The sequence below is a fragment of the Macaca fascicularis genome, chromosome 8, assembly GCF_037993035.2.
Source record: "Macaca fascicularis isolate 582-1 chromosome 8, T2T-MFA8v1.1".
NCBI classification, from domain to species: domain Eukaryota; kingdom Metazoa; phylum Chordata; class Mammalia; order Primates; family Cercopithecidae; genus Macaca; species Macaca fascicularis.
In genome coordinates this window covers 148,249,922-148,274,374 of record NC_088382.1, presented here as the reverse complement: position 1 = coordinate 148,274,374, position 24,453 = coordinate 148,249,922, and the positions used below count along the sequence as shown (strand labels likewise).

The following is a 24,453-nucleotide window of genomic DNA, read 5'->3' as shown; positions in this document are numbered from 1 at the left end:
ATTTAATTTCCTCTTTTCCTAATTGAATACCCTTTATTTCTTTCTCCTGCCTGATTGCCCTGGCCAGAACTTCCAACACTATGTTGAATAGGAGTAGTGAGAGAGGGCATCCCTGTGTTGTGCCAGTTTTCAAAGGGAATGCTTCCAGTTTTTGCCCATTCAGTATGATATTGGCTGTGGGTTTGTCATAATTAGCTCTTATTATTTTGAGATACATCCCATCAACACCTAGTTTACTGAGAGTTTTTAGCATGAAGGGCTGTTGAATTTTGTCAAAGGCCTTTCCTGCATCTATTGAGATAATCATGTGATTTTTGTCTTTGGTTCTGTTTGTATGATGGATTACATTTATTGTTTTGCATATGTTGAACCAGACTTGCATCCCAGGGATGAAGCACACTTGATCATGGTGGATAAGCTTTTTGATGTGCTGCCAGATTCGGTTTGCCAGTATTTTATTGAGGATTTTTGCATCAATGTTCATCAGGAATATTGGTCTAAAATTTTCTTTTTTTGTTGTGTCTCTGCCAGGCTTTGGTATCAGGATGACTCTGGCCTCATAAAATGAGTTAGGGAGGATTCCCTCTTTTTCTATTCATTGGAATAGTTTCAGAAGGAATGATACCAGCTCCTGTTTGTATCTCTAGTAGAATTTGGCTGTGAATCTGTCTGGACCTGGACTGTTTTTGGTTGGTAGGCTCTTAATTATTGCCTCAATTTCAGAGCCTGTTATTGGTCTCTTTAGGGATTCAACTTCTTCTGTTTAGTCTTGGGAGGGTGTATGTGTCCAGGAATTTATCCATTTCTTCTAGATTTTCTAGTTTATTTGCATAGAGGTGTTTATAGTATTCTCTGATGGTAGTTTTATTTCTGTGGGATTGTTGGTGATATCCACTTTATCAATTTTTATTGCATCTATTTGAGTCTTCTCTCTTTTCTTCTTTATTAGTCTTGCTAGCGGTCTGTCAATTTTGTTGATCTTTTCAAAAAACCAGCTGCTGGATTCATTGATTTTTTTTTGAAGTTTTTTTTGTGTCTCTGTCTACTTCAGTTCTGCCCTGATCTTAGTTATTTCTTGTCTTCTGCTAGCTTTTGAATGTGTTTGCTCTTGCTTCTCTAGTTCTTTTAATTGTGATGTTAGGGTGTCAATTTTAGATCTTTCCTGCTTTCTCTTGTGGGCATTTAGTGCTATAAATTTCTCTCTATGCACTGCTTTAAATGTATCCCAGAGATTCTGGTATATTGTATCTTTGTTCTCATTGGTTTGAAAGAACATCTTTATTTTTGCCTTCATTTTATTATGTACCCAGTAGTCATTCAGGAGCAGGTTGTTCAGTTTCCATGTAGTTGAGTGGTTTTGATTGAGTTTCTTAATCCTGAATTCTAGTTTGATTGCACTGTGGTCTGAGAGACAGTTTGTTATAACTTCTGTTCTTTTGCATTTGCTGAGGAGTGCTTTACTTCCAACAATGTGGTCAGTTTTGGAATAAGTGCCATGTGGTGCTGAGAAGAATGTATATTCTGTTGATTTGGCATGGAGAGTTCTGTAGATGTCTATTAGGTCTGCTTGGTGCAGAGCTGAGTTCAAGTTCTGGATATCTTTGTTAACTTTCTGTCTCATTGATCTGTCAAAGGTTGACAATGGGGTGTTAAAGTCTCCATTATTATTGTGTGGGAGTCTAAGTCTCTTTGTAGGTCTCTAAGGCCTTGCTTTATGAATCTGGGTGCTCCTGTATTGGTTGCATTTATATTTAGGAGAGTTAGCTCTTCTTGTTGAATTGATCCCTTTACCACTATGTAATAGCCTTCTTTGTCTCTTTTGATCTTTGATGGTTTGAAGTCTGTTTTATCAGAGACTAGGATTGCAACCCTGCTTTTTTTTTGTTTTCCATTTGCTTGGTAGATCTTCCTCCATCCCTTTATTTTGAGCCTATGTGTGTCTCTGCGTGTGAGATGGGTCTCCTGAATACAGCACACTGATGGGTCTTGACTCTTTATCTAATTTTCCAGTCTGTGTCTTTTAACTGGAGCATATAGTCCATTTACATTTAAGGTTAATATTGTTATATGTGAATTTGATCCTGTCATTATGATGTTAGCTGGTTATTTTGCTTATTAGTTGATGCAGTTTCTTCCTAGCATGGATGGTCTTACAATTTAGCATGTTTTTGCAGTGGCTGGTACCGGTTGTTCATTTCCATGTTTAATGCTTCCTTCAGGAGCTCTTGTAAGGCAGGCCTGGTGGTGACAGAGTCTCTCAGCATTTGCTTGTCTGTAAAGGATTTTATTTCTCCTTCAGTTATGAAGCTTAGTTTGGCTGGATATGAAATTCTGGGTTGAAAATTATTTTCTTTAAGAATGTCGAATATTGGCCCCCACTCTCTTCTGGCTTGTAGAGTTTCTGCCGAGAGATCTACTTTTAGTCAGATGAGCTTCCCTTTGTGGGTAACCCAACCTTTCTCTCTGACTGCCCTTAACATTTTTTCCTTCATTTCAACTTGGATGAATCTGACAATTATGTGTCTTGGAGTTACTCTTCTTGAGGAGTATCTTCATGGCATTCTCTGTATTACCTGAATTTGAGTGTTGGTTTGCCTTGCTAGGTTGGGGACGTTCTCCTGGGTAATATCCTGCAGAGTGTTTTCCAGCTTGGTTCCATTCTCCCCGTCACTTTCAGGTACATCAATCAGATGTAGATTTGGTCTTTTCACATAGTCCCATATTTCTTGGGGGCTTTGTCTGTTTCTTTTTACTCTTTTTTCTCTGAACTTCTCTTCTTGTTTCATTTCATTCATTTGATCTTCAATCACTGATACCCTTTCTTTCACTTGATTGAATCGGCTACTGAAGCTTGTGCATGCATCACATAGTTCTCATGCTATGGTTTTCTACTCCGTCAGGTCATTTAAGGTCTTCTTTATGCTGTTTATTCTAGTTAGCCATTCATCTAATCTTTTTTCAAGGTTTTAGCTTCTTTGCGATGGGTTCGAACATCCTCCTTTAGGTTGGAGAAGTTTATTACTGATCGTCTGAAGCCTACTTCTGTCAGCTCGTCAAAGTCATTCTCCATCCTGCTTTGTTCCATTGCTGGCGAGGAGCTGCATTCCTTTGGAGGACATGAGGCACTTTGATTTTTAGAATTTTCAGCTTTTCTGGCCTGGTTTTTCCCCATCTTTGTGGTTTTATCTACCTTTGGTCTTTGATGATGGTGACGTACAGATGGGGTTTTGGTTTGGATGTCCTTTCTGTTTGTTAGTTTTCCTTCTAATAGTCAGGACCCTCAGCTGCAGATCTGTTGGTGTTTGCTGGAGGTCCACTCCAGACCCTGTTTGCCTGGGTATCATCAGTGGAGGCTGTAGAACAGCAAATATTGCAGAACAGTAAATGTTGCTGACTGATCCTTCCTCTGGAAGCCTCGTCTCAGAGGGGCACCTGGCTGTATGAGGTGTCAGTTGGCCCCTACTTGGAGGTGCCTCCCAGTTAGGCTACTTGGGGGTCAGGGACCCACTTGAGGAGGCAGTCTCTCTGTTCTCAGATCTCAAACTCCATGCTGGGAGAACCACTACTCTCTTCAAAGCTGTCAGACTAGGATGTTTAAGTCTGCAGAAGTTTCTGCTGCCTTTTGTTCAGCTATGTCCTGCCCCCAGAGGTGGAGTCTACAGAGGTAGGCAGGTGTTCTTGAGTTGTGGTGGGCTTCACCCAGTTCGAGCTTCCTGGCCGCTTTGTTTACTGACTGAAGCCTCAGCAATGGCGGATGCACCTCCTCCAGCCTCGCTGCTGCCTTGCAGTTTGATCTGAGACTGCTGTGCTAACAGTGAGCGAGGCTCCGTGGGTGTGTGGGACCCTCTGAGCCAGGTGCAGGATATAATCTCCTGGTGTGTTGTTTGCTTAGACCGTTGGAAAAGCACAGTATTAGGGTGGGAGTGTCCCGATTTTCCAGTTACCATCTGTCATGGCTTCCCTTGGCTAGGAAAGGGAATTCCCCAGCTCCTTGCACTTCCCAGGTGAGGTGATGCCCCACCCTGCTTTGGCTCACACTCTGTGGGCTGTACCCACTGTCCAACAGTGAGATGAACCCAGTACCTCAGTTGGAAATGCAGAAATCACCCATCTTCTGCGTTGCTCACACTGGGAGCTGTAGACTGGAGCTGTTCCTATTCAGCCATCTTGGAACCCCCCTCACTTTATTACCGGTTACACAATAGAATAGTGTATAGTGATATAAATGATCTACCACTACACTTATCAATATGGATACTTCTCAAAACAATGTTTTCATATGTCTGAAATAGTTTATAATTTGGAATGTACGTATGTAAATTTGTATATATGTATATATGTATGTATCTATGAAGGTAGGTGTAGGGTGGGTGATTCTGTTGTCTCAGGAGAACAGTGTTAGCTGATCTGTCACAGCATAAGCAGAGTTGGGAGGAGGATTAATGATCATGGATTTTCCATTTCTCCATCTAGGGTGAAGCTGGTCCTGCAGGCCCTCCCGGGTTACCTGGAACTGTAAGTTACTCTGCTTCTAATTCTTTCTCCTCTGAATTCCTATGATATTGGGATTCATACTCCCCCTCTACCAACCACCACTACTTAGTTTTAAATATCTCCCCTATTGGTGTTTGCCAATAGCTAGGCCTATTCCTTGGTCCTACAAACCAAAAATATATACACTTCTCTAAGAACCATCCTATGCTTATTGATTTATTCAGCAAAAGCACAATTATTTATCAGAATGGGTGCTAGATACTGAGAATACATATCTGCCTGTCACATTTGGGGAAACTGAGGTCCAGAGACAAGAAGCAGTTTGCCCGGGGTAAGACTGTACTACCATGACCCAGGAACTGGCCTTCATTCATCTGCCCTCTATACGTGTTAGGGTGGGCATGGCAAGTTGGTGTTGAGTATCAGTAAGAGCGTGGGCTTTGAGGGCACGAAGACCTGGCTCCCGGCTCTGTCATTCACCAGCATTGTGGTCATAGTTATGGTCTAACAAAGTCAGTTTTCTCGTCTGTTAAAAAATATTATACCCAGCTATCTTGTACATATGGAGTGAAAGTTAACTGAAACAGTACAAAATATTTAGCAGAGTTTCTGGTGCATTATAAATATTAAAAAGTTTAGAACCTGCTATTATTATTATTTATCTTACTCCCAAGAACTGTATAAGGGGGAACATTTTTCTTTTTTATTTTTTTCCATTTTAATGTTTCTTCCTGGTCTTGAGATCCTCTGTTTTGACCACCTGATTTCAGGGAAGTTTGCACATGGCTTCTTGGGCTGGCCCTGACCCTATACATGTATCAGGAGTTGGCCAGTTACTATCCCCCTCAGGGGATACCAGGAGAGGAGAGAGCCTGTGCACTCAGAAATCCCATTTGTAGTGTGGCAAAGAATCTTACTCTGTGTTTTTTGTCAAACCGAAATCATTATCCCACAACTCTGTCTCCTCCCCAGCAACACTCATCAAAATGAGACTCAGACATTCCATAAGGGTGTTGGAAGAAATTGGAAACATAACTTTGGAGTTGGAATTAGTCATATCAAATTTTTGTTTAAGGTTGATAACCTACAGCACTGGCAGGGGTGCAGAGCAGCAAACACTCTCATACCATTTTGGTGAGAGAACTGATTGGGCGCACCTATTTGAGAAGTTACTTGGCAGTACCAATATATCACAAGTTGCCTACCCCTTAGCTTAGATATTCCATGTCTAGGCATTTATCCTGCAGAAATATTTGTATGTGTGCATTTTTAAAAGCATGTATAAGGATATGCATTGTAGTGTCACTTATGACAATAAAAAATTAGAAACAGACCACACAATCGTAAGCATAAAATTAAGTGAATCACAAAATATCTGCATCATGGAATTCTACAAATTGATATGCATACAATATGTGTATGGTCTTGAAAAGATAGTGATATTCAAATTAAATGGAACAAGGTGAATTAAGTGGAAAAAATTGATTAGTCAATCACTGCATATTGAAAGATGAGCACAGGCTCCCCAGGCCACCTATGTGGATGCCAGTTCCTGTCCTGACATTCACCAGCAGCTGGAACTTCATTCTGTGGTTTGCTTCTGTGTCCTCCAATTTTCTTATCCATAAGACAGGACAGAAACAGATAGTCCACCTCTTAAGAGTTATTGTGAGACCACATGAGTGAAGGCCTGTCAATGACTCTAAGTAACCATGTATAGTCGCTGTTACTATTTGTATAACTTGCACAAAGTTATATATTTCTAAACATTTATAATTGTGTGGAAATATATAGGAAACATTTTAAAAATATGGTAAACTGAAAAACAGTGCCTTCTGGAAAACGGATGGGAATTGGGGACATGGAAGGCAAGGTATAGGAAGCTCCTTTTTTCCTTCTTCTTTTAATGTATTGTGACTTAGGACCATTATCTATGATGTTTTTTGTGCATTTACGGCTTCTTTTGGGCCCCTGCTGGGACCCAGGCATCTGCATGGATCAGATCTGTCAGAGCTTGTAGCCTAGTGAAGAAGATAAACTAATCCTACAGTGGCAAAGATACACCTACATTGCAAATGATAGTAAATGTGATCCAGGAAAAGAACAAGATGCATCAACAAGAATCACATGGGGACCCAAGTTATATTTGCATGGTGGAGAGGGAAGAGGGATCCGTGAAGACACGACATTTAAAAGACAGCTGTGGGTCTCCATATGACCTTTGTTAGTCATAGATACGGAGAGGACAGTACGTTCCAGGTGAGGGGAACAGTATTTGCAAAAGCTTTGAAGCTGGAGAAAGTGTGACACCTAAGAAGCCTTAAACACAGCCTAGGTGTGGGTGGCCAGACTGAAGGAGCCTGCAGGGGCCAGTATGCCAGAGTCTTTGTAGTCTGGGCTCTGTCAAGTGGGATTTCCCCACCCCCGCTGCTCTCCCCAACCTGGTCTACTATGCACCTGCATCCCTGCCTGATGCCCAGCAGATGGCAGTAGTGAAAATAAGACATTGTGACATGAATCCAGTGTCCCAGGCAGGGCTCTTATGGACACCTGCAGGGAAGAATGTTTCTTTCCCATTTTACTGATGAGGACGTATAGAAGCTGAGGAGACACGTCCAAGGTCACACAGGGTTTGGAGCTCAGGTCTTGTGCCTCCAGGGCTCCTGAATATAACCACTATGCATTTCTGCCTTCATAAATAAATAGCCAGGGATTTTAAAGGAAGATATGAATCTAATTTTCAAAACTAATAAGCATTCCAGGAAGCTTTGGGGCTGTATTCTTTCACTTGTAAATCTCACCAAGGCAGGTTTTAAAAATGAAACACTGGGTTCCTTGATGCCCATCTTTCTAATCTCTGTGGTTTCCTTTTCAGACATCCCTGTTCACACCACATCCACGGATGCCTGTAAGTAGCAGCGGTGCCTCAGGGTGCCCAGCATGCCTCAGCCTGGCAGGCGATGTCTGGTGTGGCCTGGGAACCTGGACCGGGTGGGGTGGGGACTCAGCCCCATTGCGCTTGTCACTGTCGGGCATCGGGGCTGCTGGGCTTGCCCTGAAAACAGGTGGAGAAAGGACCTTGCAGGGAACTGGCTCCAGGGTCAGGCAGGACATTCCAGGGGCCTAGAAGTCACCTCTCATAGCTAAGAGCAAAGGCCGGGCCTCTCTGGGAAAAGTTAATTCTTCAGTAACACAGAGAGAGGCTGGTGGTTTTGAGGAGAACAGAATTATTTGAGATGCCAGAAGATGAGAGTCAGAGAGAGGCAAAGACGTTCCCCATGGATAATGGCAGTGAAGGAGACCAGAGATAGGGGTGTCAAGAGGGGATCCCATTCTCAGAGAGGCTGTTCGGAGGACTGGAGCCTGAGACGTAACCAGGGGTGTGCCAGATGGACGGAGGGCGATGCTGGCTACTTCCACACACAAAAACACGTGGCAGGAAATAAAGCTTATCATCACTGTAACCTCTAGAAACCTTTTTCCTCTCTTTTCATGAATGACTCTTCAGAAAATAGGTGTTTTCAGGATCTCTTTATGCTGCTGGCAACCCTGAAGCCAGAAAACATGACATTGTTTCTTTTGCTGCCTTTGATGCAGTTCTGCTATCAGGGCTTGACCTGCGGGACAGCTGAGAGGCTGGGGTAGATGTCCATTTCAGCTGTTGCTATCTTTGTTTATTTAATATTAAGTCGATTCCATTTTAAAAGCTTAAAAGAATCCTGTGTGTGATGCAAAAGAAGGAAGCAGGTAGAGAGACTGAGTCAGGTGCTGAAATCACTGCAGGAGAAGGAAGGATTTTGTGTTTGAGAAGCATCACGGGGAGGTGGGGGCATCCTGGGGCAGCACAGACTCGGGGAGAAGTGGGTGAGAGACTCTGCGGGAAAGAGCAGGTGCACAGGCTCTGGCTGTGAGCCTTTCCTGAAGGGAGAGAAGGCCCTGATGTGAAAGGAGCCCTCTTGTCACTGAGCTGTCAACCATTAGAGGGCGCTGCCTCACTGCCCACCTGTCCTTGAAAATGGTCCATCTGTTTCTTCGCTGAGACCTAGTTTTCTCAATTATAAAATTGGGACAATAAAAATACGCTTTCAGGATTAAATGCAAATAACAGGATATTTGCACTTTATGTAAAACACTTAGAACTCTGCTCCGCTCTGGCAGAGACAGGCACTCACTGCGTAAGGGACACAGCCCCTCTCTCACCTGCAGGGCAGCACTCACTGCCTGAGGAGCTCCCTTCCCTGCCTACCACCCTGGTTTCTCACCTGCTCTCGCAGACAGGGGCTTGGAAGGGCAGAGCACCCCATGCAGCAGCTCAGCTCCGGGCATTTTCCTGGCACTGCTACAGCCAAGGTTCCTAACAGCCTTGAGGGAGTGGCACCTGTGTCCATCTTACAGGTGCTGGTCCTGCAGCTCAGAGGTGCTAGGGAGCTTGCCAAGAAGGCCCTACCTGCGAGATAGGAATGAGGGGCTAGTGTGTCAGTCATAGCGCACTGGATGGAGCGTCTGTACTGCCTTTGCTTCAGCTCGGGCTGGCTGTCCTGTGCAAGGGGCTTCCCATCACACTGCCTGTCCCTTCCACTGGTCGCCTGCCTTTTCCTGGACCACCTCCATGTATTACCTCGCCATGCCCCTGACATCTGTGGGCCTCCCTCCCTCAGGTCCACCCTGAGCCCCTCAGGGTTGAGACAAGCCTACATGTCCAACCTCTCCTTAAAGGAATTGCTCTGTAAAAACACAATTTCCAGAGCATTCCACTGGGAAGGCACATGAGGGGCCTGTTCCACCCTCCCCTTCGAGTCCCAGCACTGACATCCTTCCTGCAGGCTCTGCATTGCTGTGGGAGCCTGGGAGCCAGGAAGTCACTCTCAGATGCAAACAAGGAAATTATGCCTATGAAAAAAAAAGTTTCATTGTGGACAATTGCCTGAGTCTCCCTGGGACTGTCTTCGTCGCCATGGCAACCCATGCTTGTATTGATGGGTTTGGAAAGTGTTATTCTGTTTGACTTCTCCCTGCTCTCCTCAGGCACATGCCTTTGAGTCCCTGCAGTGCAGGAAGAGGCTGGGGAGAGAGCAATTTAGAGGGGTGTTAAGGTCTGCCGCATAATGAAGGAAGAGAATGGAAAGGAGAAGAGGAAGTAGAGGGAGAAGCCCGACTCATTTTGTTGCCCTCTCCGGGACTGAGGAGGCTCCTGGGGATAGCTGGTGGCTGCACCTGATGAGGTGAGAGGGTGCTGGTGGTTTGCAAAGGACAGAGCAGGCATATCTCTGGGGTCTGCAGATGTCAAAACCTTTGCTGGAGGATGGAGGGACAGGCAGCCTCGTGCTTGGGGAAGTTGCAGTGGAGAACTCAAACAAGGTTTTGTAACTGGAGGCTCATCAGTTCCAAAGCAGCTGTCTTAGGAAGGCTCTGTCCAACCAGCCTGATTCTACCCCTCACCCTGCTAAGGAGGCTTCCAGGATGCCCAGGCAATGACCAGAGCCTGCAGAGATGATCATGAGTCCCAGAGATGCTGTTTAACTTGGCTGAGGTCACCAGGGGGCAGTGGGGAGGAGACAGAAGCCAGCCAAACGTATGCATTCAATAGCTACTGATAGAACTGTTCCAGAGGGCTCCTAGGGGGAAGGTACTGCCTCCTGACTCCTAGGCTCTGGGGCAGAAATGTCTTGAGCATCTTGATTCCTTCTCTGGCCTGCCTGACCCCCCATAGCTCCTCACTTTGTCTTCCTGCCACTGCAGTCCCATTCACCAACACTGGCAGAATGTGCAAACGTCTTCCCTGTGTGTCTCCTGAAGCAATCCCACAAGCCCTTTTGTCTTTACGCGTTGTGTCGCCAATGACTGGAGGACCAGAAAAAGACTTGAAATCCCCACCATGGGTAGTTTTCTAGGAGGAAAACATGCTAGAAATAATGGTATTATTGTCCGTGGTGAATGGGGCTAGACAGGTCTTCTGAGCTCAATGGCAATGGAGATTCTAGGCGGAGGAATGAGCTGGCATCTGTTGAAACCTCCTCTGTGTTGGGCACTGTGAAACACTTTGCAAAAGCAATCTCACTGAATCCAGGTCACAACTCTACGAGGTAGAGCATGTCGGTTCCATACAATAGGTGATGCTGAGTGAGGAAGCCAGCTGCAGACCACGCGGTGTCCAACTGCTGTATCAGAGAGAGGCTTGGGGAGGGAGGGCAGGTAGGAACCATAGCTGCAAGGCCTTCAATATTTGTGTAGGCGTAGAGAGAGAAAGTGACATGAAACCCTTAGTAGATAGTGTCTTTCTATGCTTATTTCTCCACCAAGTAAAGGTTAGAACTAGCCAACCTCAGATTCTCTAATGTAGACATCAGACTCTTTCTTCCAGATGCATCCAGGGTCCTCCCTTCATCTCCTGCTCTCTGAAGCCGTGTCTTGCAAACACCCCATCCATGCAGGACTCCCTTCTACACCCAAGGCAGATGCTCATTCCAGCTCTCTTTGGGCTTATCTGTGGCAGGGGAGCCCGATGCCCCCCTAAACAGGCTGTGGGGATTTGGGACAGTAGCAGGTTCTGCTCCTTGAGAAGGGTCGTACACTGCCTTTGGGTATGCGTGCTCTGGGTGTTATCTGCCTTCCTGGAGAACTCTGCAAACCCATGCCATTTCTTTTTGATGTCTTGTGTCTGCTGCACTTTCTCTGTACCATTGACCTGCACCCTATGTGAAAAAGAGACCACCTGTTTATTTTGCAGATATGGAAACTGCAAAGGTCATAAGGGGTCAGTATGGGTAACTACTTTGCCCAAGTTTATACGGCCAATAAGTTAGAGGGCCAGGGCTCCCAAGACAGGCTGTACGGGTCTAAAGCTGAGGCTGTGTCCACCCTGGTCCACTGGCCCCACTCCTCTCCTGCACAGTGGCCACAAGCTGTGGAAAGATATGCCCTTGAGCTCCTGGAGGGCTGCCCTCACTGTAGTGCCCCATCTGCTCATCTTCTCCTTGTTCCATATGAATTGCAGGCTGAGGATCACATGTCCCTTCAGCCCTCCTGGGAGATGTGTTGGGCACCCTGGACGTGGTTTCCTGGAAGTGAGCCTGCCCTATCTTGGATCACTCCATCCTGGGCCCACCCAGGGCACTGCCTGTCTAGCCTGTGTCTCATCCTCTCTTCAGCAAAAGTTAGACGCACCATTCTGGCCATCCAGAGTCCAGGGTTCAACCCCCAGTCTGTCCCCAAAGGTCTGGGTCTCCTTAGTTAAGAACCCCTCCCCAGTGTCTCCATGTAGAAAGGGGTTGGAGCTGGGCACGGCGGTGAGGATCTGTAGTTCCAGGAGGCAGGTACACAGGAGGCTATGCAGGGAGGATCGCTTGAGCCCAGGATTTCAAGAAAGGTCTGGGCAATCTAGTGAGACCCCATCTCTACTAGAAAGAGAGAGAGGAAGGGAGAGAGGGAGAGGGAGGGAGAAAAAATAGTGTTTGGGCCAGAGGCCCTTAAAGACCCTTCCTCGTCTCAAAACTCTTTCCATCATTATTCACTGATGATCTTCCACATGCCAGGCTCTAAGCTGGAGGGACATGAATCAAACCACACAACTAAGTATAAAACTGCTGCCATAACAGGGGGCAGGAGGAGGAAGGCACAGTACACTGGCCCACTGTAACAGGAGGGTTGGGCCCATTTTAGTGTTCAGCTTCCCTGAAGAAGTGATTCCTGACCTGAAAGATGAGTCAGAATCAGTCCTGGGGAGTAGGAGGGAAGAACCCCTAGGCAGAGGGAACAGCCTTTGGGGGTGGGAACCTATCAGGTGATACACAGGACTGGAGGTGGCCTGTGTGGCCAGAGCTGGGGGCATGTGCTCTGTGATGAGGGGAATTCTCTGTGAAGTCCACTCTACCCTGTGCTTCTCACCAACAGGGAGAACAAGGGCCCAAAGGAGAGAAGGGCGACCCAGGCATGCCTGGGGAACCGGTGAGTTCGTGTGTCCCCCTTCCCCCACAGGGCTGGTTACCTGAAGATCTGGACTCCAAAGGCTGCCCAGCTCTACATCTGCACCATGCAGTCCACACTCAGGAGCCCCACTGAATGGAAGGCAGCCCTTTCTCCTCCTCAGGACACTAGCCACTTCCCCTCCTTGGATCTCAAATGATACCCATTGCAGTGTCCCTGCCCCACCCACCCATCTGCTCAGAACCAGGAGGATGAGCTGGTTCATGGCAACTTGTGTGCTTACAGGGACCGCAGGGCCGTCCTGGAGAATTGGGGCCTCGGGGACCTGCTGGACCACCGGTAAGAAAATCACCCCTTCCCCTGCTGACTCAGAGACTTGGAGATCCCAGCCACGCTCTCTCCCTCCAGGCCACCCTCCCCAGTTCTCTCCCCTGGCATTTTGGGAGTAGACGCTGGGGAGAGCTGCCCTAAGGTGCTGTAGAGGCTATGTGGTCCTCACTAAATGCTCCAGACACAGCCATGGGGCCAGGCCCCACCTCTGTACCCCTGGATGTGCCTACTCTGTCACTGAAGGGTTGGTGTAGGCGAGCTCCGGGTTTCTGCCATGCTCTCCCTTCTCCTGCTCAGTGGGATCTGGAGAGCAAGGGCCTCTGCATACAGCGGGCACCTTGGTTCCCAGAGGATTTGCAGAACAGGAAATGGATCCCAGCCGTGGAGTGGCAGTGCTGGTTTAGATGACACCTGGTGCATGTTAGTGCTTTGATTTTGTCATTTTGCTCGGTGTTAGCCTCTGCACTGGATCTTGGTTCTCTGGGAGACTCTGTGCTATGGTGGGAGACCCTGCTGGGGTGACTGGGGACCCTGCATGGCTGTGTGAGCCCCTCTGAGCTACATTTCTACGAAGGGTTGGTGCTGACCCCTATACCCTGGGTCAGCGGTGAGGAAGGAATGAAATCGCGATATACCCAGCTCCAACAAAGGGCCAGGAATTAGTGGTTTTCTTCACTTTTTAGACAGCGCTCCTGACCCCTTCAGTTTGGAATCATGCTTCTGATGAGCACGGTATCCCGACACCTCCCTGGCGTGTGGGAAGACAGCATCACTGAGGGTCTCTTACCCCCGCCCCTCTTTTATTTCCTGTGCAGGGTGCTAAGGGACAGGAAGGTGCACATGGGGCTCCTGGAGCAGCTGGAAACCCTGTGAGTCCCTATGATCCGCCTGCCTTGTGGGGGACCCCCGGAGGGAGGCCCCACCCAGTGTCTGCTCTGTGGCTTACAGCTCTGGGCTAGCTAGGGGGACGTGGCCCAAAAGGTCCACCCACACTCGAGTGGTTGGCTGGAGTCAGCACGGAGAGAGGTTCTGGCCTCCACCACCTTTGTAGCATTTCTTGGCTTTGTCCACATGCCCAGCGAATGAAAGAAATCTCTTTCTATGCACATGTGGATGAGACACACACACACCACCACTCGCAGGTGAGGTTGTTACTCCAGTAAGTGTGCTACGTGCACAACCACGTACACATACTCTGCAAACCAGAGAATACACATCCTATAATACACGTGTGCACATGTACACACACACACAACCCCAAACACACAGATGCAGCCAGGAAAATACACGGACACCTTTGCATAAGCACGTAAGCACACTCTTCGGCTGCTCCTGGCTCACCCATCCTTGGGGCCAGATCCAGGGTGTATTTGATCCCTGTGGGGGCTGGCACTTGTTCCTGGAGCTGAGTCGGGTTCTGTCTCATGGTGCAGAGCCAGAGATCTCGGGAGCTGGTGGGAGGCAGGCTGGGCTGACTCATCCCCGGGTCTCTGTGGAGCGGTGCTGGCAAGAGGAGCAGCCGCAGCACACGTCCAGTCTGCTCCTAGCACCGCCGCTGGGTGGCTCTGTACCAGCTAGAGGGTGCTGATATGACCAGGCCACCATGCATATGGCTGGATCGGAACTGGGTGTGCCAAGGTAGTGACAAGTGTGGATGCCACAGCGGGAACAGATGGCAGCTCCTCCCTGCTCGTGAAGACAGCCCTGGTTCCAGCCTGGCCTGGAGGGGAATGGAAGTGGAGTGTAGGCAAGGAGGATGGTGGGAGTGTTCTCCATGAGTCCTGACCCTGGAGACATGCAAAACCCAGGGACAGTGGGGAACAAGGCCTGGAAGAAACATGGGCAGCCTCCAGGGCCGTAAGAACTCCCTGCTTCCCCATGCCCATAATGTTGATCCACCTGGATGTCCTCACCCACATCTCCTTTCATGGATCATTGCCCAGCCATCAAGTTCTAGTTCAAACCCACTTCTTACCTGATTTTCCAGTCGAAGCCAACACATACACACCCACAAACATGCACACACACATGCGCACACATACACCTCCACAAACACACACGTGCACACATACACCTCCACAAACATGCACACACGCATGTGCACACATACACAAACCTCCACAAACACACACACACGTGCACACATACACCTCCACAAACATGCACACACACATGCGCACACATACACCTCCACAAACTCACACACACGTGCACACATACACCTCCACAAACTTGCACACATGCACGCACACACATACACAAACCTCCACAAACATGCACACTCACACACACCTCCACAAACATGCACTCATGCACACGCACACACACCTCCACAAACATGCACACATGCACACACACACCTCCACAAACATGCACACACCCATGCACACACATACACCTCCACGAACATGCACACATGCACGCGCACACACACAACCTCCATGAACTTGCACATGCGCATGCACAGACACACCCCTCCACAAACATACACACGCACACACGCACACACCTCCACAAACATGCACACACGCACATGCACACACACCTCCACAAACATGCACACACCCATGCGCACACATACACACACCTCCATGAATGTGCACACATGCATGCACACACAACCTCCATGAACATGCACATGCGCATGCACACACACCCCTCCACAAACATATGCATGTGCACACGCACACACCTCCACAAACATGCACACACGCACATGCACACACACCTCCACAAGCATGCACACACCCATGCACACACATACACACACCTCCATGAACGTGCACACATGCATACACACACACAACCTCCGTGAACATGCACATGCGCATGCACACAAACCCCTCCACAAACATGCACACATGCACACACCTCCATGAACATGCACACGTGCACATGCACACATACACCTCCACAAACATTCACACCCGTGCATACATACACTTCCACAAACATGCACGCATGCACACACACACCTCCACGAACATGCGTACGTGCACATACACATCTCCACAAACATGCACACGTGCATGTGCACACACTCCACAAACATGCACACATGCACGCGCACACACCCCTCCAGGAACATGTCCATGTGCACATGCACACACACATCTCCACAAACATGCACACACCCATGCGCACACATACACCTCCACAAACATGCACACACACACACCTCCACAAACATGCACACGTGCAAACATACACCTCCACAAACATGCACACACAGGCGCACACATACACATACTTCCACAAACATGCACACATGCACCCACACCTCCACGGACGTGCACATGCACACACGCGCCCACACACACCTCCACGAACATGCACATGCGCATGTGCACACACACACCTCCACAAACATACACACCCACACGCACACACACACCTCCACAAACATGCACACATGCACAAGCAGACACACCTCCACAAACATGCACACGCACACCCGCACACATACCCACATCTCTACGAAAATGCACACGTGCATGCTCACACACACACGCACACACACACATACATATGCCACTGAGATCTGAACTGTTTCATTTTCAATGTTTCCTTTACCTCGGGCACTTAGGATAAGGCCAAACCTCACCTGAGATCCTCTTTTGTGGTTAGGGCCCAGCCCTTCTCTCTGCCTACCCCCAGGCTCCTCCACACCCTTGTGCCTTAGCTCTAAGGAACTTCCAGAGTCCTCCTGCCCTCCTGCCTCTCACCTCTGTGCCAGAAGCCCACTCACCTGAGGCTTGGTGCTTGAGACGCCACGGCCCTCTAGGGAGAAGGTTCACGTCTGCAGGGGCTGTCAGGTCAGCAGCAGTTCCAGCACATCATGGTGAATTGAGTATGAGACAGGTTTGCAGAGAGAGTTGGAGCAACTACTTATAACCAATGCGTTTGGCCTTTCCAAACTTCTGTCTCTGAACAGGGTGCTCCTGGACATGTCGGTCCCCCCGGTCCCAGTGGCCCTCCAGGAAGTGTGGTGAGTAATGGGGAGAGGGCGTGGATACCAGCGCTGGCTGTGCATATGCACTGCCCAGCCACCAAGCTAGTTAATGTATCCTCCCCAAAAGCCAGAGGTGTAGGCATCCTTACTCCCATTGTCCAGATGGAGACACGGCTGTCCTAACATAGACCACCCAGAGAGTTCACACACCTGAGCCCTAGGCAACTCGCCAGCTATCTAGAGGGTAAATGCAGCTGTTGGCATCTGCAGAAAGTCTTCACATTTCACTGTTGTTGGAATCAACACCCTAGTTTGTTGCAGAAGAAACAAAATGAACCTAAAGAAGTCAAAGGTCCCTTGACGGCTGTTGGGAGACCTGGATTTGAATCCTAGCTCTTCTATTAATTGACTTGACAATCTTGGCAAGCTACTCCTTGAGGTCTCTGCTAGTTTAACTGCAAAATGGAGACAATAGCTTGGCTGCTTCACCTTTAGGGTTGCATCTTTTTTGGCCTGATGAGATTCTGCCTTTTCCGTGTCGAGGCCCAAGGTGTCCGCTAAAGGACCAGCTTTAAGATTCACCATAAACACCAATTTAGACTTGAACATTGTTCAACAAAACACTCCATGACATCTAGTCAAGGGCAACATTTACCCCCCACACACAATAGATTTAGGTCAGTCCTGTTTCTTCATCAAACCTTTATAGGTAATAAGCATAGTAGCTTAGAGGACTGAGCCTTTATACATGCCAGACATCTTTCTAAGCATATTACATGTGTTTGTTATTTAATCCACACAGCAACCCTACTGGAGGAATGTTACTATTTTACATAGAGGCTTCCGGCAGCCCAGCCTGCATTCTTCTGGCTGGGGATCTTCTCTGGCCTCTAGAGTGCATGTGATCAGGCCATGTGATGTGTGGCCAGCAGCAGCACCAGCAGAATAGCTCAGATCGCTTGTCCTCAGCTGTCGTCACTCTGAGGGTATATCCTGTGCAGGATCCCAGAGTCACAGCAAGACAGCTCCAGTGGCCAGCAAGTGTATTTCTTGCTGCCTGTTCTCCCCTGCTGTATTTATTTTTATTTATTTATTTTTTTTTTCGAGGTGGAGTTTTGCTTTGTCGCCCAGGCTGGGGTGCAGTGGCATGATCTTGGCTCACTACAACCTCCGCCTCCCAGGCTGGAGTGATTCTCCTGCCTCAGCCTCCCAAGTAGCTGGGATTACAGGGGCATGTCAGCATGCCCAGCTAATTTTTGTATTTTAGTGGAGATGGGGTTTCACTATGTTGGTGAAATCCTGGTCTTGAAATCCTGACCTTAAGTGATCCATCCGCCTTGGCCTCCCAGAGTGCTGGGATTACAGGCATGGGTGTTCTCACTTTCTACTTCTGTTTCCCTACTGTTGCATCCATGGGACACTTGCACTTAAACCATGTCTCAAAGTCAACCTTTGGGGGACTCCAAAGACACTGTTGGAGCAGATGCCACAATACTAAGGCTGGGTTCTTAAGGCCATCCTCATCATCCCAGAGTGTTCACTGTGCCAGGCCGTGCCTTCTGAGAGTTCATAGCCCAGAGCAGGTGGCAAAGCTTCCAGCAGACCATACCTGCTGTTAAGAGCTCTGATGTGTACGGTTATAAGGCCAGGCCCCCTGGGAGAGCAGCAATCACGGGCAGGGAGGAGATGGAGCTTTGGGGAATTTAAATAAGGGATGGGATTGGGTGGGAGCTGTAGTCGTTGACTTCTGGGGGACCTGATGATTCTTCCCTGGGGGTCACGAGCCACCAAGAGTGACCAGTCATCTTTAAATTCACCACATCTGTAATCTTCCTTTCCACAGGGTGCTCCTGGCCTCAGAGGCCCCCCTGGGAAAGATGGGGAGCGTGGTGAGAAGGTAAGACTAATGTGATCTCTCAGCACACAAGCGAATATCCTCAACTTGTTACAGGCACTGAAGGAGCAGCTCACTCTGCAATCAGAAGGGGTTTATTAAGTAGGAGGGAGAGGGAGACAGTGCCATCCCATTGGCTCATTTATTTCTCACAACAGACCTGAGAATCAGACGAGTGTCCATTCGACAGATGTGGAGACTGAGACTCTGAGAAGTTAATTAGTTTGCCCTGTGTCTCATAGCAAATGAGCTACAGGGCTAGGTCTGTCTGACTCCAAATCCTGTTCTCTCTCAACTCAGTACACCAACTTATCCATTCTACATCTATGCTCACACATGTAAACCTTCCCAAGCTATGAGATTTTTTTTTTTTTCTTGAGACAGGGTCTCACTCTGCCACTGAGGCTGGAGTGCAATGATGTGATTTCCACTCACTACAACCTCTGCCTCTGGGGTTCAAGCAATTCTCATGCCTCGGTCTTCTGAGCAGCTGGGATTACAGGTGGGCACCACCACGCCTGGCTAGTTTTTGAATTTTTTGTAGAAATGGGGTTTCACTATGTTGCCCAGGCTGGTCTCAAACTCCTGGACTCAAGTGATCCACCAGCCTTGGCCTCCCAAAGTGCCCGGGTTACAGGTGTGAGCCATCGAACCCAGCCTAAGATTTTAATTATTAAGAAGAGAGACACATGTTCCCACCCCAATTAAAAAAACAAAAACAAAAACAAAAAAGACCCAGAGGCTAAGGAGGAGAATCTACACCCTTTTAAGTTCCATTTTGCATTTCTCTGACGTAGCACCTTAGGAAATGACTCTGAGGGTAATTGGTGACACTGAGCCAGTGCTCAGGAAATCAGACGCACTCATTTGAATGATTCAGGGCTTTGGACCTGAGTCAAATGCCAGCTCCCTTGCCCTAGTTACATTGATATAAGCTAGGGTGACAAAGGTGATTCTCAGTGGAGGGTTTTTACCCAGGGAGATATTTTTTGTTGTCACCACTAAGGGGAGTAACTGCTCCTGGCATTAGTGGGTAGAGACCAGAAAGCCTGGTAAAAACCTCACAGTGCATAAGACATTCCCCTAATAAGAACGATCCTCCCTGAAGGTCAATAGTGCCAAGGTTGAGAAACCCTGATCTAAATAAAGGGCATCCTCTTTGCACCTGCATTTTCTCCTCTGTAAAATGAGGATGATGCCACATTGATCATAGGTTGTGAGGATTAGCAGACGAATTGGGGAGGCGTGTGCAGTGGGCTCAGCAGATAACAGGTGACATGTGGTTGTATCCTGCCTTCCCTGCGTGAGCAGATCACGCTTATATCCATGGACAGGAAGAGACAACATTGGGGCATGGATTGTCCACAGAGGTCCCTCCTAGCACACATGTGACCAAACTTCTTAACATGAATTATTTCAAGTTCAAGTTCACTCTACTTGGTACCTTTTAAAGAATCACTTCAGTTTTTATGTTTTTGCATAATTTACCAAGAGGAGATGTCATTTGCCTTTTGGCAAGAAGGTTCAATTTTAAGCTACATGTCTCCCAGAAAAAAAGAGCTTAGTGCAGAGAAAAATGATCAACACATCTATGAAAAATATCTTGAGTTTTTGGAGTGTTGATCATAGGCTTAATAATAACCCTATGGGCCACGTGTGGTGGTCACGCCTGTAATCCCAGGACTAAGAGGCCAAGGTGGGCAGGTCACTTGAGGTCAGGAGTTCATGACTAGCCTGGCCGACATAGTGAAACCCCATCTCTACTAAAAATATAAAAATTAGTTGGGTATGGTGGCACATGCCTGTAATCCCAGCTACTTGGGAAGCTGAGGCACGAGAATTGCTTGAACCTGGGAGGCGGAGGTTGCCTTGAGCTGAGATCACACCACTGCACTCCAGTCTGGGTGACAGAGTGAGACTCCATCTCAAATAATAATAATAATAATAATAATAAAATAACAACAACAATCCTTATGTAATACAGGTGCAAACATTCATTTTTTGAAAAAAATAATACCATTTCAGACTGCCTAGATTAAGCAAAGGAAAAACGTCTGGATTCATCTGGTATTCCTTAATTATACCATGTCTGAAGGATGGCACATTGTAAGTAGGACGTTGGTAATCTGGAAGGGGATGTCCAAGATGTTAGGCATCTTAGGAGGACTAACAGGTGCGTGTTCAGAAACCAGAAATCAGTGGGCTATTGCCATATTGAGCCTCTAGAGGGAGCCAAATGCCTTCCCTTGGCTGAGCAGAAGCCCAGGCTGAGGGCCGGGCCTGAGACTTAACTTGGAAAGGAACCTCCAGGGCTCTGCAAAGTGGTAAAAATCCCGGACATTGCAGCATGCTTTTTCCCTCTCACACCATGTGCAGGGTCTGTCCTGGGGCTAGGGGAAGCCGATCCTGCTCCAGGCTTGGAGAGAGGCCCTCTCCATCCTTGCTTTGCCCATCCTTGGCTCATCTTACCTTACCCCTGCTCCATCTGAGAATGTCTGGAAACATTGCGATTGCAGCTTCCGCCCAGGGCAGCCCCGTCTGGGGAAAGGAATCCATCTGGTTCGCGGGGCTCAACCTAGTGTTCCACAGCCAGGGCCGCCACAAGGACTGCTCAGAGCTCTGTGGTCAGAGAAGATGAACACTGGCCTGGAGCAAGCTTAAATCCCAAGTCCCTGAACAGACCCCGGTGCCCATGCTAGCACTCTCATGCTCTCTCTCCCTTGCTCTCTCCGTTGTAGCTTTAAGCTCTGTTCTTATAGTTGAAAACCTAACTGTAAGAGGGATTGGATTGTGTCTGCAGGGTTCAGGGAACAGACTGAGTGTCCAGTGTTGGGAAGATTTCAGAGAAGGCTGAGTGTAAAGAAATGTTACGTAACAGAGCTGCCTGACAAAGGAATGCCCAGTGTGGAGAGGTAGTGAGGTCTCTGCTCCCAGAGGAGTTCAAGCATAAATGAGGGCCAATCTGTAAGAGATGCACCGGAAGTAGATTTGCCCGCACTGGGTGGGAGGTCCTCATGAACGTCCTGTCATTTTCCATGCTTTTTATTGAATCGATTGACTAAGGCCGCAGTAACAAAGTATCATGAACTGGGTGGCCTAAACAGCCAAAATGTACTTTCTCCCAGTTTTGGAGGCAAGAAGTCCTCAGTCAAGCTGTTGGCAGGCTGGCTCCTTCTGAGGGCTGTGAAGGAAACATCTGTTCCAGACCTCTCTCCTTGGCTCCTTGGCGGTGTCTTGTCCCTGTGTATTTGTGTTGTCTTGCCTCTATGCATGTGTGACCAAATGCCTCTTTCTTTAAAGGCCACTACTCAGATTGGATTAGGCCCATTGGAGGGTCACACTCCAGTGTGACCTCATCCTAACTTTAATCACATCTGTGCGTTGAAGTAGTAGGTGTTAGGACTTCAAGACACGAATTCTGGGGGACACGATATAACTTATAATATGCATTACACAGTCCATCTTTCTGTGTCCCAGAAAGCATGGGCCTTCTAAAATCATAAGGGCAGTCCCAGGAAACCTACAAACCTACTCAGGCTGCTTCCCCGTGGAAAAGCTTCGTGCTGAGGGTAATCGACCCTAGGAAATGTCTACTTTTCTTTCCAGGGCTCAGCGGGGGAAGAAGGCAGCCCAGGGCCAGTTGGTCCCAGGGGAGATCCCGGTGTTCCTGGGCTCCCTGGGCCACCCGGAAAAGGGAAGGATGGAGAGCCGGTAAGTGGAAGGTCGGGAGTCCCTTCGCCTGTAGAAACCAGGTGAAAATTAGAGAAGGAAAAGGAAAAACATCTAACTGCCAAACTTTACAGAAATTGAACCGTGGCCAATGAAAGGGGCCTGGTTGGGAAAGGGGTGGTGTGTGGGTCCAACAGTCTGCTCTAATGTGGTTCAGGCTAGGGCAGCACATCCTCATGGACCACTGGCCAAATGCCAGCCTGGGCCAGTGCTGGGGACACAGAGATGGATGAGACAGTCTGCACCCTGGAGATGCTCCCATCTCATGGAGAGACAGTCAGGTAAGCACATCCCCACGGCTCAGGACAAGTGTATGCACAGAGAAGGACTTCTGGTCTACTCTGGTGCTTTCAGCCAAGACTTCCTAGAATCATGGTTTTCATTGTGGCTGTGAGTGCCAAAGCCCTTCAGCCTGAAGTGAAGGTTTCAAAGCCTGCTTTGAAATGAGGCCTTGCCCCTTACTTGCTTCAAGTCTATACAATAAGGCTCTTCAACGGGAAAGCAAACAGAGAGGCTAAGAGATTTCCAGAAGGCCACACAGAGGCAGTAGGAGGCAGAGTCAGAATTCATATCCAGGGCCTTGGGGCTCAAAACCGGATTCTGTTTCTTTTGTGCAAGTCAGGTCCTAGGGAGAGTCTCACCCATCTCTGGGTCCCCAGCAGAGGATGCAGTCAGCCTGGCACGGGGTGGATGAGTCAGTGTTCACCCTCAGCTCCATGATTGTCCTTGTATTATTTATTTCCCCAGGGACTCCGTGGATCACCTGGACTCCCTGGACCCCTAGGAATCAAGGTGAGTGCTTGTCCAAGAAAACCGTGGGTGCCATGAGTTGCCCTTAGAAAGAGAACATGGAAAAATTAATTATAAACATCTCCGGTCACTTCAGTCCACTTCCATGTTTCCCAGCTCATTGCATTCCATTTGACTAAAGGTTCTAGGACTGTTTTTTTTTTTAATTTTTTAATTTTTAATTTTTAATTTTTTACAAAGTCTCACTCTGTTACCCAAGCTTGAGTGCAGTGGTGTGATCTCAGCTCACTGCAACCTCCACCTCCTGGGTTCAAGTGATTCTCCTGTCTCAGCCTCCCGAGTAGCTGGGACTACAGGCACGCACTACCATACCCGGCTAATTTTGTTTTGTATATTTTTAGTAAAGATGGGTTTTACTATGTTGGCCAGGCTGTTCTTGAACTCCTGACCTCGTGATACCTGCCTCGGACTCCCAAAGTGCTGGGATTACAGGTGTGAGAGAGGATAAAACCGGTGCACCTGGCTGGTTCTATCACTCTTAACTGTTATATTGAAGTAGTTGCCATATAATCAGTACTTAATAAATACTTACCATTAATTGAAGTGGCAGGAGACACTGACTTTCGATCGGCAGAGCAATAGGTCTAAGCAGTTCTTGAATTATGAGTCTCATTGTAGTACCAGATGATTCCGAAATTTCAGAGGCTTAACACACTAAAAGTTCGTATCTCATGGACACTAGGTCTATGGGAGTCTTGCTGCGGGAAGTTCTCACCCGCATAGCCATTCAGTGGTCACATTCGAATCCCATGACTCTTCCATCCTCTAAAGTTTCAGAATTTTCTACGGAATTCTTGGAGTGCAACAATAATAAAGAGAGTGGGGAACCCTGTGGGAAGATTTTATGGCCCAGGCCTGGAGATTGCTAATTCATTTCTACCAACACCCAATGACAGTCACACAGGGGAGACTGGGGCATGTTGCCTGCTGAGGCACACAGGAGGAAAAGAGAAATGCTTGCTAAATACCAACCAGTCTCTTCCTCAATTCGGTTGCACCCACAATTTAGAAAATACGACTTTTTTCATGGGGAAGTGTTCTTATGAGAAATTTCCTGAGTGGACAGGGAAGTTTCCTAAAATACCTTCTACATTGAATCATTCATTCATTTACGCATCAATTACCAATCAATTACCAATGCATTCATTACTTTATTCACTGCATGTCTACTGAGTTTCTTACCACATGTGTCAGATTTTAAGGTGGGTTATGGGATGACAGCAGTGCATGTCCTGTGTTTCAGGACCTCCAGTGGCTCACAGTTCAGCCGGGAAAACAGATATGTAAACAGACAAAAAGTAGACGAGTGCTAGGAGAGAGG

The 24,453-nt window shown here is 47.8% G+C and overlaps 1 protein-coding gene across 1 annotated transcript in view; it reads left to right on the top strand.

Annotated features, from left to right (window-relative positions):
• COL22A1 (collagen type XXII alpha 1 chain) overlaps window positions 1-24,453 on the top strand; it is a 326,468-nt gene that overhangs the window by 207,452 nt on the left and 94,563 nt on the right. The window contains exons 31-39 of the mRNA XM_045398749.2: window positions 4,474-4,515; window positions 7,370-7,402; window positions 12,385-12,438; window positions 12,703-12,756; window positions 13,563-13,616; window positions 16,682-16,735; window positions 18,543-18,596; window positions 22,200-22,304; window positions 23,070-23,114. Of these exons, the coding sequence (XP_045254684.2) occupies window positions 4,474-4,515; window positions 7,370-7,402; window positions 12,385-12,438; window positions 12,703-12,756; window positions 13,563-13,616; window positions 16,682-16,735; window positions 18,543-18,596; window positions 22,200-22,304; window positions 23,070-23,114 (495 nt within the window). The remainder of the gene's footprint in view (window positions 1-4,473; window positions 4,516-7,369; window positions 7,403-12,384; window positions 12,439-12,702; window positions 12,757-13,562; window positions 13,617-16,681; window positions 16,736-18,542; window positions 18,597-22,199; window positions 22,305-23,069; window positions 23,115-24,453) is intronic.